At 39.0% G+C, this 16863-nt stretch overlaps 1 protein-coding gene across 1 annotated transcript in view; it reads right to left on the reverse strand.

The window, feature by feature from the left end:
• The window catches only part of LOC128636763 (indolethylamine N-methyltransferase-like), a 73250-nt gene extending 59554 nt beyond the window's left edge, over positions 1-13696 (reverse strand). Inside the window, exon 1 of the mRNA XM_053689744.1 lies at positions 13648-13696. Within this exon, the coding sequence (XP_053545719.1) occupies positions 13648-13696 (49 nt within the window). The remainder of the gene's footprint in view (positions 1-13647) is intronic.
• Between the last annotated feature and the right edge of the window lie 3167 nt (positions 13697-16863).

Consider the following 16863-nt stretch of genomic DNA (forward strand, 5'->3'; position numbering starts at 1 on the left):
CTTGTGAGCAAAGAATGTTGTACCTATGTTATTGATCAATCAATTAATTTGAGTCACCATCTCACAGTTATTAGGTCCCTTTTCCAGGATGTCCAAGATGTGAGTGATGACAAATTTGGCCTTGGAGGTATTTTTGACCATCTCATTGATTGGCTACCTAATTTGGGATGGTTATGCTCCCTTTTTCTGTATTGCATTTTTATTATAGTATGCCTTAGCCTGATGTGTTGCTGTATACAATGTGTACCTGGTTTAATCTCTACATGCAAGAGTGTTTTCTCTGTGTCTCATTCTGCCCTCAAATACTTGTTTCCTTCTATCTGTGTTGAATCTCCCCACCATGTTGCGATGTCTCTTGACCCTGATTTCTTCTGAGTTCACCTACTTCTCTCCTGCTCTATGTCTCTTCTGACCTCTTGATATTACAATGTTATTGCCTAACCACCAGCTTTGCCCTAAATTTCCCTGTCTTATCCCTATGCAGGATGCACTATGTCCCTAGGATCATCTAGAACTTTCCTACATTGGGAAACTGGCCATGGACAAAACATGGACCATCATCTACCTTGATGGCCACCCCAGTCATAGCCTGTATACTCATACCCCACTCATTTTTCCCTCCCTGGTGGTCCCTATCTCTCCTGTCTTTCTTTCTGTGTTGTTTTAGTTTTGCTTTCATATTGCATTACATTATACTTACGCTCTCTATATTTCCTTCACAGGTGCAGAATTCCTTAACCTCACAAACATACCATGATACTGCCTGAAAACCCACTATTCGCCAGAAACTCTGCAAGAATGATGGGGTTGTTAATTGTTGTTATTGAATATGGGAGGGGATGTTTCTGCACTATGTCATGTCACACAGCATATATATATATTATATATATATATATATACTGTATATATATGGGAATGTTTAGGTAGTTGTCTACTCTACCCGACGGCGCTTAGCGTCCGGGAATAGCAGAATCGTCTATACCTAACAACTTCACTCCTACTTTGTTTTTGCTTACCCTCTTGTAGTCCTGTGAACCATCTTGCAAGGGAGCACCCATGTACTAATACCATTGTGATTTTCAAACCGCCATGAGTTGCATTGACTTTTTGTGATCGCGGCACTTTGACGTTTGCGATCAAAGGAGGGAATGTTATGAGCTTCTTATTCTATTTTCATTATTTTATATGTTTAACCAAACTTTTCCTTTTTTTTAAATGAACTCTTCTCTGAAACGGCAGATATATTATGTCTGTATTTTCCAGCAATTCACTTACAACCTAATAAGCTACGTATCTGCATTTTTCTAACAACTTGCTTCTAACCTAATAAGTTACACAGACATATAACTTTGTTTTGGCTTTTTCTTATAGTTTGTTTTCTAAATGTCTTAAAATCAAGGCCTCTCTGTCTAGTATTATTTTTCCAACCCAATTAGCCTCTGACCAAATTCCAAGAAAGCATCATACTAATTCTAACATAGAGAACCTGTTATTTTTTTAGCAACCACTAATCACGTGAGATTTATTAGCCAATTATTGTCAGCCAATTAGCTCTCTGCTTTGTAAGGAACTCTAAGGGTATAAACATGCATGTATATGAAAATGTGTTAGTCTTGCATTGCTGTGTTTTGTGCTGGGACACTGTTGCAACAGTGTAATAAAGATGACCTCTCCTGAGGTAAGCCTTTGTTTGATAAATATCTGGTCTGGACCTCTTATTACTTCACTGAGACGAGCTCACTCATGACAGGACCAACCCATGCAAATTTCAGTTTGTCTAATTCTTTCTGCTATAGGTATGTTTCTTGTAAGAAAGCTATATCTGTTTTCAATTTTTTTTAAATTGTTTAATATTATTTTTATTTTTATCGGGGAAGTTATACCCGGTACATTACAGGATATTATATTACAAAGTGCAATTCTAATTTAAAAATAATAAAAATAGAGGCAAGAGGAGGAGAGGAAAAAAAGGGCATAAAATCACCACAACATTTGCATATAAAACAGAGCCAATGATGCACTTTACACCATTTTCAGTATGTTTAATCAGAGCCATAAATAGATAGGTAATACCCTCTAAATATCTCTAAATATCTCCAAGATTAATCTCATTGATTCAACCTTAAAAATTCATTAGCTTCTGGGGGATTATTTAGAAACTACCAGCCATCATCTCTATGTACTTTCATTTTTGCAGGATACACTAAGGGGCCTAGTTATCAAGCCGTCAACCCCAAATACGCTGGAATTCCGCAGCGTATTTGTGGCGAGGCTGATTCGCCTTAGTTATCAAAGGCTCGAGACCGGCAAAAGTAGAATTTTGTGACGTAAGCATCGATCCGCCGGACTCAGTCCGACACAGATCGATTCTTACGTCACTCCAGATGTTCCGCACACAAGTGCGGCACATTCTCACTACTTTTGCTAGCTATCAAAAAACTAGCAGGTACGCTCGGCACTTTTACGGCCCAGCGTACCTGGTTTTCAAAGCGCCAGCCTGGAGGCGGCGGATCCCATAGGAATCAATGGGAGTCTGACCATAGCGAAAGTACAAGTTCGCTGCTGACAGACATCCCATTGATTTCTATGGGAGCTGTCTACACCTAACACCCTAACATGTACCCCGAGTCTAAACACCACTAATCTGACCCCCCCTACACCGCCGCAACTAAATAAAGTTATTACCCCTAAACCGCCGCTCCGGAGCCCACCGCAAGCTACTCTATACATATTAACCCCTAAACCGCCGCTCCCGGAGCCCACCGCAACTATAATAAATGTATTAACCCCTAAACCGCCGCTCCTGAACCCGCCGCAACCTATATTAAATGTATTAACCCCTATCTGCCCCCCTACACCGTCGCCACCTATAATAAATTTATTAACCCCTATCCTGCCCCCCACTACGACGCCGCCACTGTAATAAAATGATTAACCCCTAAACCTAAGTCTAACCCTAACCCTAACGCCCCCCCTAACTTAAATATTAATTAAATACATCTAAATAAATTAACTCTTATTAACTAAATGAATCCTATTTAAAACTAAATACTTACCTTTAAAATAAACCCTAATATAGCTACAATATAAATAATAATTATATTATAGCTATCTTAGGATTTATATTTATTTTACAGTAACTTTGTATTTATTTTAGCTAGTTAGAATAGTTATTAAATAGTTATTAACTATTTAATAACTACCTAGCTAAAAGAAATACAAAATTACCTGTAAAATAAATCCTAACCTAAGTTACAATTAAACTAATACTACACTATCATTAAATTAACTAAATAAACTACCTACAAATAACTACAATTAAATACAATTACATAAACTACTAAAGTACAAAAAATAAAAAAAGCTAAGTTACAAAAAATAAAAAATTAAGTTACAAACATGTTAAAAATATTACAACAATTTTAAGCTACTTACACCTAATCTAAGCCCCCTAATAAAATAACAAACCCCCCCAAAATAAAAAAAATCCCTACCCTATTCTAAATTAAATAAATTTCAAAGCTCTTTTACCTTACCAGCCTTAAAAGGGCCATTTGTGGGGGCATGCCCCAAAAAGTTCAGCTCTTTTGCCTGTAAAAGAAAAATACAACCCCCCCCAACATTAAAACCCACCACCCACATACCCCTAATCTAACCCAAACCCCCCTTACAAAAACCTAACACTAATCCCCTGAAGATCATCCTACCTTGAGTCGTCTTCACTCAGCCGAGCCACCGATGGAACTGAAGAGGACATCGGAGCGGAAGAAGTTAATCCTCCAAGCGGCGCTGAAGAAATCTTCCATCCGATGAAGTCATCATCCAGGCGGCGCTGAAGAAGTCTTCGATCCAGCCGATGTCATCTTCAAAGAGGCGCTGAAGAGGTCTTCTATCCGGGCGAAGTCATCTTCCAAGCCGGGTCTTGAATCTTCCTTCCGCCGACGCGGAACCACCTTCTTCACCGACGGACTACGACGAATGACGGCTCCTTTAAGGGACGTCATCCAAGATGGCGTCCCCTCAATTCCGATTGGCTGATAGGATTCTATCAGCCAATCGGAATTAAGGTAGGAAAAATCTGATTGGCTGATGGAATCAGCCAATCAGATTGAGCTCGCATTCTATTGGCTGTTCCGATCAGCCAATAGAATGCGAGCTCAATCTGATTGGCTGATTGGATCAGCCAATCGGATTGAACTTGAATCTGATTGGCTGATTCCATCAGCCAATCAGATTTTCCTACCTTAATTCCGATTGGCTGATAGAATCCTATCAGCCAATCGGAATTGAGGGGACGCCATCTTGGATGACGTCCCTTAAAGGAGCCGTCATTCGTCGTAGTCCGTCGGTGAAGAAGGTGGTTCTGCGTCGGCGGAAGGAAGATTCAAGACCCGGCTTGGAAGATGACTTCGCCCGGATAGAAGACCTCTTCAGCGCCTCTTTGAAGATGACATCGGCCGGATCGAAGACTTTTTCAGCGCCGCCTGGATGATGACTTCATCGGATGGAAGATTTCTTCAGCGCCGCTTGGAGGATTAACTTCTTCCGCTCCGGATGTCCTCTTCAGTTCCATCGGTGGCTCGGCTGAGTGAAGACGACTCAAGGTAGGATGATCTTCAGGGGATTAGTGTTAGGTTTTTGTAAGGGGGGTTTGGGTTAGATTAGGGGTATGTGGGTGGTGGGTTTTAATGTTGGGGGGGGGTTGTATTTTTCTTTTACAGGCAAAAGAGCTGAACTTTTTGGGGCATGCCCCCACAAATGGCCCTTTTAAGGGCTGGTAAGGTAAAAGAGCTTTGAAATTTATTTAATTTAGAATAGGGTAGGGATTTTTTTTATTTTGGGGGGGTTTGTTATTTTATTAGGGGGCTTAGATTAGGTGTAAGTAGCTTAAAATTGTTGTAATATTTTTAACATGTTTGTAACTTATTTTTTTATTTTTTGTAACTTAGCTTTTTTTATTTTTTGTACTTTAGTTAGTTTATGTAATTGTATTTAATTGTAGTTATTTGTAGGTAGTTTATTTAGTTAATTTAATGATAGTGTAGTATTAGGTTTAATTGTAACTTAGGTTAGGATTTATTTTACAGGTAATTTTGTATTTCTTTTAGCTAGGTAGTTATTAAATAGTTAATAACTATTTAATAACTATTCTAACTAGCTAAAATAAATACAAAGTTACCTGTAAAATAAATATAAATCCTAAGATAGCTATAATATAATTATTAATTAGATTGTAGCTATCTTAGGGTTTATTTTACAGGTAAGTATTTATTTTTAAATAGGAATAATTTATTAAAGTATAGTGTAGTGTTAGGTGTAATTGTAACTTAGGTTAGGATTTATTTCACAGGTACATTTCTCTTTATTTTAGCTAGGTAAGCTATTAAATAGTTAATAACTATTTAATAGTTATTGTACATGGTTAAAATAAATTGAAAGTTACCTGTAAAATAAATATAAATCCTAAGATAGCTATAATATAATTATTATATATTGTAGCTATATTAGGGTTTATTTTAAAGGTAAGTATTTAGTTTTAAATAGGATTCATTTAGTTAATAAGAGTTAATTTATTTAGATGTATTTAATTAATATTTAAGTTAGGGGGGCGTTAGGGTTAGGGTTAGACTTAGGTTTAGGGGTTAATCATTTTATTACAGTGGCGGCGGCGTAGTGGGGGCAGGATAGGGGTTAATAAATTTATTATAGGTGGCAACGGTGTGGGGGGCAGGATAGGGGTTAATAGGTTTAATATAGGTTGCGGCGGGTTCATGGAGCGGCGGTTTAGGGGTTAAACTATTTATTTAGTTGCGGAGAGGTGCGGGATCAGCAGGATAGGGGTTAATATTTTTATAATAGAGGGCGACGGTATAGGGGGGGCAGGATAGGGGTTACTAGGTATAATGTAGGTGGCAGCAGTGTCCGGGAGCGGCGGTTTAGGGGTTAATACATTTATAAGACTTGCGGCAGGGTCTAGGAGCGGCGGTTTAGGGGTTAGTAACTTTATTTAGTTGCGGGGGCCTCCGGGGGCGCCGGTAGGGGTAGAACAGTGTAGTTTAGTGTGAGTGCTTAGTGACAGGCTAGCAATAAAGCTGGGAAAAAGCCGAAGGGAAGCGAGATCGGATGAGTGATAACTCTCACAGTCCGCTGCTCATCGCCCCACGGCTTTTTGACAGCTTTATTTGATAACTTAGGCGAACGTATTCAAGGTCCGCGGCGGCGAAGGTAGGCGAGCTTAGGCGGACGTATTGGGCCGGCGAAGCCAGAAAAGTAGACGGCTTGATAACTACCCCCTAAATATGCATGAAGGCCTTTCTTAATTAAACTGGAGCACATAGGGGCCATATTTTCCTTTGATTTGAGGTTTCAAAAGAGAGACCTGAAAAATTAGTATTTGATCATTTCATATCTTTACAATTTTTTTCCCGCTATAATAATGCAGAAGTTCTCTTTTATCCTGAAAATGAAGAAATTTGGCAATAACTGGTCTTTTAATTACAGATACATCTGCTCTGGTTCTTATTGGACATATTCTATATACTCTTTCTATCATAATCTCTCCCTGGGCATATATAGCAATAATGGGAGTTTTTCTGAGACAAATCTAAGTCTCCAAATTCGGGTATTTAAGGGAGGCCTATGATCCTAATATTATTCCTTTGTGATCTGTCTTCTATATAATCCATCCTGTAGTTTTTTCAAATTGTTGATCTGTTTGTTTATTTTTTTCTTGTACCTTGCATTCCTATTGGCTGCCCCCGGGATGGATGAAGACCTTGCCGCCTGGATGGAGATTGATGTCCGGACTTCAGAAACCATGAGTAGATCTTCTGGGGATAGTGTTAGGAATTTTTGATAATTTTTTGGGGTGTTTTTTTTTTTTGGTTAGGTCTTTGGGCTTTGAAAAAGAGCTAAATGCCCTTTTAAGGGCAATGCAAAAGAGCTAAATGCCCTTTTAAGAGCAATGCCCATACAAATGTCCCTTTAGGGGCAATGGGTATCTTAGTTTTTTTTTAGAGTTCGGTTTTATATTTTGGGGGTTGGTTGGGTGGTGGGTTTTACTGTTGTGGGGGACTTTAGTTGTAATTTAGATTTATTTATTTTCTTAGTGTTAGGTTTTTTTAAATTTATAATTTAGATATTTTAATTGGTAGTATTTTTTATTTTATTAGAATAGTAATGTTAGGTTTATTTTTATTTCACAGGTAAATTGTTATTTATTTTAAGATAGTTATACTGTAATTTTAATTTAAAGTTAGGGGGGTTTAGGTTTAGGGTTTAATAGTTTAATTTAGTGATTCAAAAATGTGAATAAGCAGAGCGCTGGATAGAAAATTCCAAACCTCTCACTATGAGAAAGATCCTTCAATCTATTCTAAGGGTTAAATGGTATTTGTGTGATAAAGTGAGGGCGCTAGCAATAGCCGAAGGAAATAAGTGTAGAAGTCTGATTATGTGAATTTCAAAAAAAGAATAGTACAATAAACATATAGAAAAATAAAAAAATAGTTTAATTTAGTGTTTTGCTATGTGGGGGGTCAGCGGTTTAGGGGTTAATAGGTTTATTTAGTGGCCTAGATGTGGAAGGCCGGAGGCTTAGGGGTTAATAACTTTATTTAGTGGCGGCGATGTTGTGGAGCATCAGAATAGGAGTTAATAACTTTATTATAGCGGCAGAAATGTCAGGGTGCGGGGGAATAGGGGTCAATAACTTTATTATAGTGGCAGCGATGTCGGGAAGTGGCAGAATAGGGGTTAATAACTTTTATTAGTGGCGGCAATGTTGGAAACAGCAGATTAGGGGTTAATAACTTTATTATGGTGGTGGCAATGTCGGGGTGCTGGGGAATAGGGGTTAACAACCTTAGTATATAGGCGGTGATGTCGGGGAAAGGCGGAATAGGGCTTAATAACTTTTATTAGTGGGTGCGATGTCGGGGGTGGCAGATTAGGGGTTAATACCTTTATTTAGGTGGCGGCGATGTCAGGGGCAGCAGATTAGGGGTGTTTAGACTTGGGGTTTATGGGGTTTTCCCCATAGACATCAATGGGGTTGCGTTACGGCGATTACCAATCCACACTTCAGGTGTTAGTTTTTTTTCTAACACTCTCTCCCCATTGATGGCTATGGGGGAAAGCGTGCACGAGCACATTAAAGCAGCCCTTGGATTTTGTGCGATATGGAGCTTAACGCCACCATATCGCACACACAAGGAGGCTTTTCAGTAACTCATAATGGCAGTACTATGGAGGGTGAAATAACGCAACTTTTGTTGCGTTTGTTTCTCACCTTGTTTAGCGTGAAACTCGAAATCTAGGTGTATATGTTTAATGGAGTAAGCTTGAAAAATGCTGGAGGAAGCCAACTGAAACGTATTGCAAACTACTGACCTATTAGACAAGTTACCCACTGTTTTTGGGCTTTCATTTGATCCCCACCGTTACCGTAAATATAGCTGTGTGCTTGCAAGGAAAAGAAAATAAGCTCTGCTTTTTTACGTTTAAACACGTATTTGAATATTAGGAAGCAGATAGAGCTGGGCACTCTCCAACTAGAGACAGATTCATACCTGCCTGCAAAGTACTGGCGATTTGGACAAGCCTGCAAAATACTGGCGATTTGGACAAGCCTGCAAAGTACTGGCGATTTGGACAAGCCTGCAAAGTACTGGCGATTTGGACAAGCCTGCAAAGTACTGGCGATTTGGACAAGCCTGCAAAGTACTGGCAATTTGGACAAGCCTGCAAAGTACTAGCGAGTTGGACAAGCCTGCAAAGTACTAGCGAGTTGGACAAGCCTGCAAACGACTGATGATTTGGACAAGCCTGCAAATGACTGATGATTTGGACAATGCATCTATTTGTTTGTTATTATATTTGAGCCCTACCATTACCGCTAATAAAGCTGTTGTGCCTGAAGTAAAAGAGAAATAGCTGTGCCTTTCTTCATCTAACATATTTGAATAGAAGGATCGCAGATAGAGCTGAGTGCTCTCCAGCAAGAAACAGATCCCCACCTGCACAAATTGCGATACATGTAATTGGAGAAACGGTCATATTTGGCCATCCGGGCTTCCGTTTTCTGCTCGCATCAGAATACTGGAAAAGAGCAATCTGCTCACCACTAGCAGACTGATTATACCGATTTTTGACTGTTCAAAACGTGAGTATTTTCCATAGGTATACTCTGAAGAAGATATCTCCTCTTAGAATTTTGGGTACACTTGTATAGCAGTGACATTTTCAAGTTCTTTACTGCTCATATTTTGGATTCTAATACTGCAGCTCCACACTACAATTGGGCGCAAGAGACAAGTAGTTTTTTCCAGTTTTTTCAGTCTTTTAGTTTTTTCAGTTTTTGGTGGATATCACGCTTTTAAGCTATTCATTTTAGAAGTAACCCAATAACCGGTTTTATTATGTGCCACAATTTTATGTGTTGAAGTTTTTAATTTTGAGATTGGCCAATCTTATGTGTGTATATTTTAACCTGTGAAAAATACATATATATTTCTCTTTCACACTTTGTCTAATAAATTATTTGTAAGTTTTAAACTGTTAAACCGCACTGAGTCCATATCATTACACATATAGGGGCCTATTTAACAAAGGTCTGTCGGACCTGATCCAACAGTGCGGATCAGGTCCGACAGACCTTGCTGAATGTGGAGAGCAATACGCTCTCTGTATTTAACATTGCACAAGCAGCTCTTTTGAACTGCTGGTGCAACTCTGCCCCCTGCAGATTTGCGGCCAATCGGCCGCCAGCAGGGGGTGTCAATCAACCCGATCGTACTCGATCTGGTTGAATTGTGGCGATGTCTGTCCGCCTGCTCAGAGCAGAGGGACAGGTTATGGAGCAGCGGTCTTTAGACCGCTGCTTCCTAACTGGTGTTTCTGGCGAGCCTGAAGGCTCGTCAGGAACACGGGGCATCAAGCTCCATCTGGAGCTTGATAAATGGGCCCCATATTTTCTAGGATTTGCTTTTTAGCGCTTCCCTTTATTCCCACTTTGCTTTCCACTTATGTTTTTATATGTTGAGGGACATATATCTACGAAAGGGTAGCTTTTTCCTTCATTAGTTTTCGTTGGCTAACAGTTATATCACATCCCTGTAACTGCTAAACCATCTGAATACCATTTGTATTTTGGTATGATGGGTATACTGGGCACAATTTCTTAATCACTATATTGTACAATTTTTAATTTTAATGTTTTCAGTGTTTTTTTTTTTTTTTTACAATATTTGCTTTTATTGATTGTAAATACGCCATTTCTATTTTCTGGCATTATCTGAACATGAATAAATACTACGGGTTTCTATTACATGGACTTATCATATCTTCTTATACTGCATTATAACAATACTGAAACTGTATAGCATGAACCTGCATTGTATCTGCATAGAAGATATTTAAACAAGATTGTGCGTTTGTGAACAGGTTTTTATAGGGAACGCACCTTCATGCACTCCAAACACGATCACGACTAGACATGTTCATTTGGGAAATTCACTGTTCAGCCGAATCTTTTGTACTTTATATTTTGAATATTCTGTGCCATGTGCTATTCTGTATTTGCCTTGTTTAAAACTAAACGGATGCCGACCATTCATGGAAAATTTACATTTGTTTTTGTTAAACAAATGTAAATGTTCCATAGTTTCAGGTGAAAAAGTTTACTTGTAGCTTTATATTTACCTCTAGCTAATTTTGTGCTAATAGGAGGCTAAGGGCTTTCTCCTTAAAGGATTACTGTTTTTTACCTTTTTCATTACACAATAATAACATATTTTATTTCATTCTCATCTATTAAAACATAGTAACCTATATTTTCATAAAAACGAAGCTTACAAACCTTATATTTTTAATAAATCTTACCCGGCCATGACGTCACCTTTTCCAGCCCACCATTTTCGGCATTGTGTGTTTAAAATCAGTAACCAATTAACTTTTGATCCTATTCATATTATTAACAGCATAATGCTTCCTAATAAGCCAGCGCATCAATTTGGCTAAATCGCGCCTGCGCATTTCTAATAACAGAAGCCGAAGTTACCCACATCTATTTACATTTCACGTTTGCTCGTTTATTCTAGGGTGATTCTGGAAGCGTTCTTAAGCTAAGTACTTACGTTATGTGCACAGCTCACTCGACTGCTGCTGTATAGATTCGACTTGCCTAATTCAACTGCAGATGGTGACTGTCAGCCGCTTTGGAATCAGTCCGGGATGCAACCCAACTGCTAGCGTGAATTGAAAGCACACGCTAGCACACTGAGAAATATCCAGGACGTGACCCACTCAGGAAACAGATGAGAAAGATAACAAAAATAATTATTGTTCCAGTATGCAGGAAAGCCACAAAGGAAAAAACGTCCCTTTAAGCAGTTCAAAGAATATAAAGGAAATGCTCTTATTTGCAGCTTTGAAAAAAGGTCCTCTTTAGCAGGCTTGTAAAACAAAGGCAAAGTTCTCTTTTGCAGCTTGTAAAAGTAAATGTCCCTTTAAGCAGGTTTATAACAAACAGAAAGGCAAAGTTCTCTTTTGCAGCTTGTAAAAGTAAATGTCCCTTTAAGCAGGTTTATAACAAACAGAAATGCAAAGTTCTCTTTTGCAGCTTGTAAAAGTAAAATGTCCCTTTTATAACAAACAGAAAGGCAAAGTTCTCTTTTGCAGCTTGTAAAAGTAAAATGTCCCATTAAGCAGGTTTTAATTATCAAAGAAAAGGTTGTGGATTAAGGCAAAAGCAAGGTCAGGCAGGCAGAAGTCGGCATCCAAACAACAATAGAAGAATAAGGCAAAAAGCAAGGTCAGGCAGGCAGAAGTCGGTATCCAAATATCAGCAAAAGGGTAAAGGCAAAAGGCAAGGTCAGGCAGGCAGAAGTCGGTATCCAAATATCAGCAAAAGGGTTAAGGCATGAGGCTTGGTCAGGCAGGCAGAAGACGGTACACAAGAAAACAGAATTTGATAAGGTACTCACAAACTCCAAAGGGAACAAACAAACGGGCCCCGAGTAAGATCTCCCGCCGCGGTTTAAAGGCAGGAGCGGCAACGTCATCAGAGGGGTGTGTTGGAGGAAGCGTCACGTTGCTAAGCAACGTGACGTCATTCACTCAGAGAAGATCCGGGAGCCGCGGCGACACGGCAATGAACGGACAGAATCATGACAGTGACGTTTCCTGTGACGCTGTGCTAACTCGCGCATGCGCGGTACTTCAGAAACACACCATCTTACAACTGCAGTTGTCAGCACGGATTGGGAATCTGTAACGGCTGACATACAAGTAGGTTTGGAAAAAAATAATATTTCAAACTTAAGTATTTTAAAAAGGGTACATATTTAATAAAGAAATTGATTTATACCTATACTACAATGTAATTTGAATTTCATTTTTGACTACAGTGTCCCTTTAAGTGCAGGACCTGGGAGCCGCCGCACTAAGCCTCCTAGTAGCACAGCTGGGGCTCTGTGAAGAAGAGGAGCGGATTAGCGCGGCTCTCCAGTATTTTAACTATTTAAAGCAAACTAATGAATGCTGACATATTCACCATTGTTCCTTTGTTTTCTTTAAATTTCCTGCTGCTAAGAAAATCTGTGTTTTGTTAATGAAGGTGCACTTGTAACGAAACGAATGCACGTCTAGTTACATTATTGAATTCCTTTGTGAACGGGAGTTGGAGTCAAACATGTTTCGTATGATCATACATTACTTTGACTCTTAACATTGTGTTCTGACCTTCAAACATTAAAAGTTGTTTACCAATTACCACTCATTCATTGGATAATTATCCAATAGTAACAAAATACACATTTTACTGGGAAAGTCAGAATCATCCTACATGTTCACTAAGGTTATTCAGCAAACAAAATGACTTAACCCTTTAACTGCTGAGCAATCTCTACGCCTGTGCAGAGCTGTTTTGGAGTTTTTAGCTGCTGCTTATGTTTAAGCCCTACTGTAGGATATTTTCCATGAGTTTATTTTATATACTGTGTATATAGCATGAAATGTGAACTAATTAAAAACAATTTAGTGTTAGTGTTTTCTCTAATCTAAAGTAAAAAAACAAATAAAGGTTTATCCTCATATAAATAAAGGCCTATACCTTTGATGTGGACATAAGGGCTCCCCAAAGCCTCCATTCAAATAAATGCACATTTATTAACACCAGGTGCACTCTGGATTATTTACAGCATGAAGAGCGCTAAACTCCTGTGGCAGGATGGTGCACTCGGAGCGCTCATAGCTAGATTTATGTTGTCATTGGATTTCCACTAATACAAAAACACTCAACCTTGAGCTGCGCAAAGGTACCAATGCAACAATCTATGTGATATTAAACTGTTATTAAATGTGTCAAAAACTGTATAATACCAGTACTTGATGTACATACAATCAAACATTAAACATACATGTGAGCACAATAATTATAAGGGTTACTGTACGTTCATGAAGATAACACCCTTAATAGATATAACCCTCTATTTGCACAAATTGGACAAATTTAACTGACCTCTTTCCATTATCCACCAACGTGCCTCAGGGAGTATAGGTAGTAAACTTATTTAAGGTGTCTTGATGATGAGATCTCCTCCTCTTCAAGAGACACATAAATGGAAGAGGAGGAGTTTGGAAGCGTACTTAATGCAGGGAGATCCTCACACCAGTACACAAGTTCGTCCGAAGTCATCTTGAAAAAGTCTGCACAGGACAGATGAAACGCCTAGACAGAGACAAGACCGGTGTATGCTTCCATTCTTTTGCTTGAGAGAGGGTTCCCTTACAAGGACTACAAACCACAGCACTGCTGATATACATTTGTACTGGAGGATTATGGACTCCTGAGAATGAACGGAGACTTATACAACCTGGAGTCAAGGTTGCGCTTCTGTGTTCTTGTCTTTTAGGATTTCCACTAATGATGTAAGATGCTCAAGTGTTGCATGAAGATGTCTCCAAGGGGCCCATTTATCAAGCAGCGCATGCTGCTGTTTCCGTGCGAGCCTTCAGACTCGCCGTAAACATAAGTTAAGAATCAGTGATCGTAGGAGGTGGTGGACAGCAATCATCCCAATCAGATACGTTCAGAATGATTAACACACCCTGCTAGTGGCCGATTGGCCGCAAATTTGCAGGGGGGCGGTATTGCACAAGCATTTCATTGGGTGGATATGATCCGTTACAGCAGATCATGTTTGTCCGACAAATGATAAATTGGCTCCCAAAGGTTAAGTAAAAACTGGTAAAAAGTGGCTATATGTTGGATAAATGTGAGACCAAGAAATGCGTTGCAGTGCTACACTGTTCTTAGTGACTATTAGTTATAGCCCCTTTCTACCAGAACAAGCCAAAAAGATTACGTTTAGTGACACTGACACTGAGGTACTAATTGTGAGCAGAATAATAAGGCTCTAAATGAGACCAAAAAGCAGGAAAGAAATAGGGACGTAGAGACCATAAGAATGAAAAAATGACAGAGGTAAAACAGGTGAAACAGCATCGATACCCAGAAAACCAGAAAAGGGTTCAGAACAAAAAATTATAGTAATGTGATTAATCTCTCGTCTTAAACATTTAAAGTGGCACAAAAATAGTTTTATCTTTTAGGACTTATTTTTAATCAATTTTAACCATCTGCTGTAGATGCGAATATGTTTGTTAGGTCAATAACATGTTGTGAGTCTTAAAGGGACATTAAACACTAACGGACAGATTACGAGTTTTGCAGTAAGAGCTGCTCAGTACTAACTTGCAAGTTATTTGCACCGCTCACTTCCCTACAGCGCTGGTATTACAGGTTTTCCTAAACCCAGCGTTAACAGGCAAGAAGTGAGCGTAGAGCAAGCTTGAGCTCCACACCACACTCCAATACCAGTGCTGCTTAAGTCAGCGGTGAGCTGGTTTTACTTGCTCGTGCACGATTTCCCCATAGACATCAATGGGGAGAGCTGGCTAAAAAAAAAAGCCTAACACCTGCAATAAAGCAGCGTAAAGCTCAGTAACGTAGCCCCATTGATTCCTATGGGGAAACTAAATTTATGTTTACACCTAACACCCTACCTGAAGTCTAAACACCCCTAATCTTACACTTATTAACCCCTTATCTGCCACCCCCAACATCGCCAACACCTACATTGCACTTATTACTCTAATCTCTCGCCCCCAACATCGCCGCCACTATAATAAACATATTAACCCCTAAACCGCCGCACTCCCGTCACGCAAACAATAGTTAAATGTTATGAACCCCTAATCTGCTGCCCCTAACATCACCACCACCTACCTACATTTATTAACCCCTAATCTGCCGCCACAACGTCACTGCCACTATACTAAATTTATTAACCCCTAAACCTAAGTCTAACCCTAACACCCCCTAACTTAAATATAATTAAAATAAATCTAAATAAAACCTACTATTAATAACTAAATAATTCCTAATTAAAACTAAATAATTACCTGTAAAATAAATCCTAAGCTAGCTACAATATAACTAATAGTTACATTGTATCTAGCTTATGGTTTATTTTTATTTTACAGGAAAGTTTGTATTTATTTTAACTAGGTAGACTAGTTAGTAATTAGTTATTAACTATTTACTAACTACCTAGCTAAAATAAATACAAATTTACCTGTAAAATTAAACCTAACCTGCCTTACAATAAAACCTAACCTTACACTAAAATTAAATCAAGTACCTAAATTAAATATAATTACCTAAATTACAAAACAAAACACTAAATTACACAAAATAAAAAAGACATTATCAGATATTTAAACTAATTACACCTAATCTAATAGCCCTCTCAAAATAAAAAAAGCCCCCCAAAATAAAAAAACCCTAGCCTAAACTAAACTACCAATAGCCCTTAGAAGGGCCTTTTGTGGGGCATTGCCCCAAAGAAATTAGCTCTTTTACCTTTTAAAAAAAATACAAACACCCCCCTAACAGTAAAACCCACCAGCCACACAACCAACCCCCCAAATAAAATACTAACTAAAAAAACCTAATCTCCCCATTGCCCTGAAAAGGGCATTTGGATGGGCATTGCCCTTAAAAGGGCATTTAGCTCTTTTTCAATTGCCCAAACCCCTAATCTAAAAATAACCCCCCCCCAATAAACCCTTAAAAAAGCCTTACACTAACCCCCGAAGATCCACTTACAGTTTTGAAGACCCGTCATCCATCCTCAATGAAGCGGCAGACGTCCTCATCGAAGCACGCAGAAGTCTTCATCCAAGCGGTTGAAGTCTTCATCCAAGCCCGCAGAAGTCTTCATCCAGATGGCATCTTCTATCTTCATCCTTCTGATGAGGAGCAGGTTCATCTTCAAGACATCTGACGCAAAGCATCCTCTTCTTCCGACGACTAACAACGAATGAAGGTTCCTTTAAATGACATCATCCAAGATGGCGTCCCTTTAATTCTGATTGGCTGATAGAATTCTATCAGCCAATTGGAATTAAATGTGAATAAATCCTATTGGCTGATGCAATCAGCCAATAGGATTGAGCTTCAATCCTATTGTCTGATCCGATTAGCCAATAGGATTGAGCTTGCATTCTATTGGCTGATTGGAACAGCCAATCGGAATTAAAGGGACGCCATCTTGGATGACGTCATTTAAAGGAACCTTCATTCATCATTAGTCATCGGAAGAAGAGGATGCTCCGTGCTGGATGTCTTGAAGATGTACCCGCTCCGCATTGGAAGGATTAAGATAGAAGATGCCATCTGGCTGAAGACTTCTGCAGGCTTGGATGAAGACTTCAGCCGCTTGGATGAAGACTTCTGTGGGCTTCGATGAAGACTTCTGCCGCTTCGTTCAGGATGGATGTCAGATCTTCAAAACTGTA

This window comes from Bombina bombina, chromosome 7 (genome assembly GCF_027579735.1).
Source record: "Bombina bombina isolate aBomBom1 chromosome 7, aBomBom1.pri, whole genome shotgun sequence".
Classification (NCBI taxonomy): Eukaryota; Metazoa; Chordata; class Amphibia; order Anura; family Bombinatoridae; genus Bombina; species Bombina bombina.